Genomic DNA, 1982 nt, shown 5'->3' with positions numbered 1-1982 from the left:
GTACAGTCAAGCAATGTGTATTAGGATGGGAAAATGTCTCTCATTTTTTAACTGATATTATTTAAAATATATATAAATTGTGCATTTTGTCTTACAATAAATATTTCCTTATAACCGTATGTTGAATTTATTATGAAAAATGAAATATTTCAAAAAAAGAATGCAGTTTTTCATAGCTGAATCCTATGTAGTTGCCATAAATCTATAACAATGGGTAAATATTAGATACTGAATTGTATTGGTTGAATACATCAATTTAAACATACAGCAAAGAATATAGGGGAAAAAGCAAAGCATAAAGATTATTGGGCAACTTACTCTCCAGGCTTGACCTTCCCTTTGTGAAAGCTCTGGCCACTTCCTTGTTGTGAAGGCTGTAGATGAGGGGATTCAGCATGGGTGTAAAAATGGTGTAGAAAGCTGATACCATCTTGTCCTGGGTCGGGGAACGATCTGAAGTGGGTTGCATGTATATGAACATGGCTGCTCCATAGTACATTCCCACCACCATGATGTGGGAGGAACAGGTGGTGAAAGCTTTGCGGCGACCATCTCCAGTTCCCATGCGAATGACAGCGCGAATAACATGAACATAAGAAGCAATGATTACGGCTACAGGGAAGAGAAGCATAATAACACAGCAGATAAATATCATCCTTTGAAACAGTAATGTGTTAGTGCATGAGAGAGTGAGCAGGGCAGGGACATCACAGAAAAAATGAGGAATTTCCCGGGCACCGCAATATGAGAAGGATAATGCAACTGCCACTTCAATTATACCATCAAGGGAGCCAAGAATCCAGGAAGAGGCTGCCATGAGACCACAGATTTTCTGGCTCGTGAGAATTGAGTATCGCAATGGGTAGCAGATGGCAACATAATGGTCATAGGCCATTGCAGCCAACAGGAAACATTCAGCTCCAAGCAGGGACACATAGAAAAATATCTGGGTTCCACAACTGGCCAGAGAGATGTACTTCTTGCCAGACAAGTAATTGAAAGCCATCTTGGGTACAGTGGTGCAAATGAGCATGAGGTCCATGAGGGACAGTTGGCTGAGGAGGAAGTACATGGGAGTGTGGAGCTGAGTGTCCAGGTAGATGAGGAGAACCATGGCAGTGTTTCCCATGAAGGCCACTGTGAAGATGCTCAAGACCAGAGAAAAGAGAAAGATGTGGGTGGGATTATGATTGAAGATTCCTAGCAGGATGAAGCCTGAGTTGATGGTTTGATTCTCCCATGCCATGATGAATATTTCGCTATATACAATGCAACATGAGAGAAAATTTTAATGCAAAATGTATTGTTAACAGACATAATAAGCTACATAGTAGAAACATGAGAGTTTGTCAAGTCACATAATCAAGTAAGGCAACAAGTCAATTCCTGTGGTGTAGATCATCCCTTTATAATTACAGTATGATCATGAAAGACTCATGAATTTTTGAGACATCAATATCATTTTCATTATTTTTCCATGGAACTCAGCATATCACACCACTATGCTAATAAAAATTCTGTCTATCGAAGTGTAGAGGGAAGCACGCATTTGTGGAAATGAGACAGAGTTAGTCAAATGTCAGGTCAACAGAAGACATTGAAAAATCAATTATGAGAAGTCTGTTAAGTAGGCCTTATTCTAATAATGGTGAATTGAAGTGGAAGTAGCTCCTCATTGATATGCTCTTCCCCCACTCCATCTCTAAAAATGATGTGTGTCCAAAAGATATAGGCCATTTTACTCAAGAAGCAAGATAGAGAAGAGTGCAAGAGCATAGCTCAAATGCCTGTGACAGATTACTTTAGCTGCATGATCTTGGGCAATTATTAATTTCTCCATGACTTATTTTCCACTCTTAAAATTTGAATATTTATAATATATATATTATAGAGTGTTATTAAAACTAAGTGAGATCATATTTATAAAGTATGAACATTAGCTGGGATACAGTGTGTATCATGTAAGTATTTCTTAAATAAGT

The 1982-nt window shown here is 38.4% G+C and overlaps 1 protein-coding gene across 1 annotated transcript; it reads right to left on the bottom strand.

The window, feature by feature from the left end:
- Nucleotides 1–256: 256 nt before the first annotated feature.
- Nucleotides 257–1252, bottom strand: LOC138917595 (olfactory receptor 2M3-like). The gene has a single exon (XM_070234697.1). It carries the CDS (start codon nt 1244–1246, stop codon nt 257–259), a length of 990 nt encoding a protein of 329 aa, XP_070090798.1. The 5' UTR covers nt 1247–1252.
- Between the last annotated feature and the right edge of the window lie 730 nt (nt 1253–1982).

The sequence above is a fragment of the Equus caballus genome, chromosome 14 (genome assembly GCF_041296265.1).
Source record: "Equus caballus isolate H_3958 breed thoroughbred chromosome 14, TB-T2T, whole genome shotgun sequence".
Lineage (NCBI taxonomy): Eukaryota > Metazoa > Chordata > Mammalia > Perissodactyla > Equidae > Equus > Equus caballus.
The sequence above is the reverse complement of the archived record's forward strand: the minus strand, read 5'-3'. Positions and strand labels throughout refer to the sequence as shown.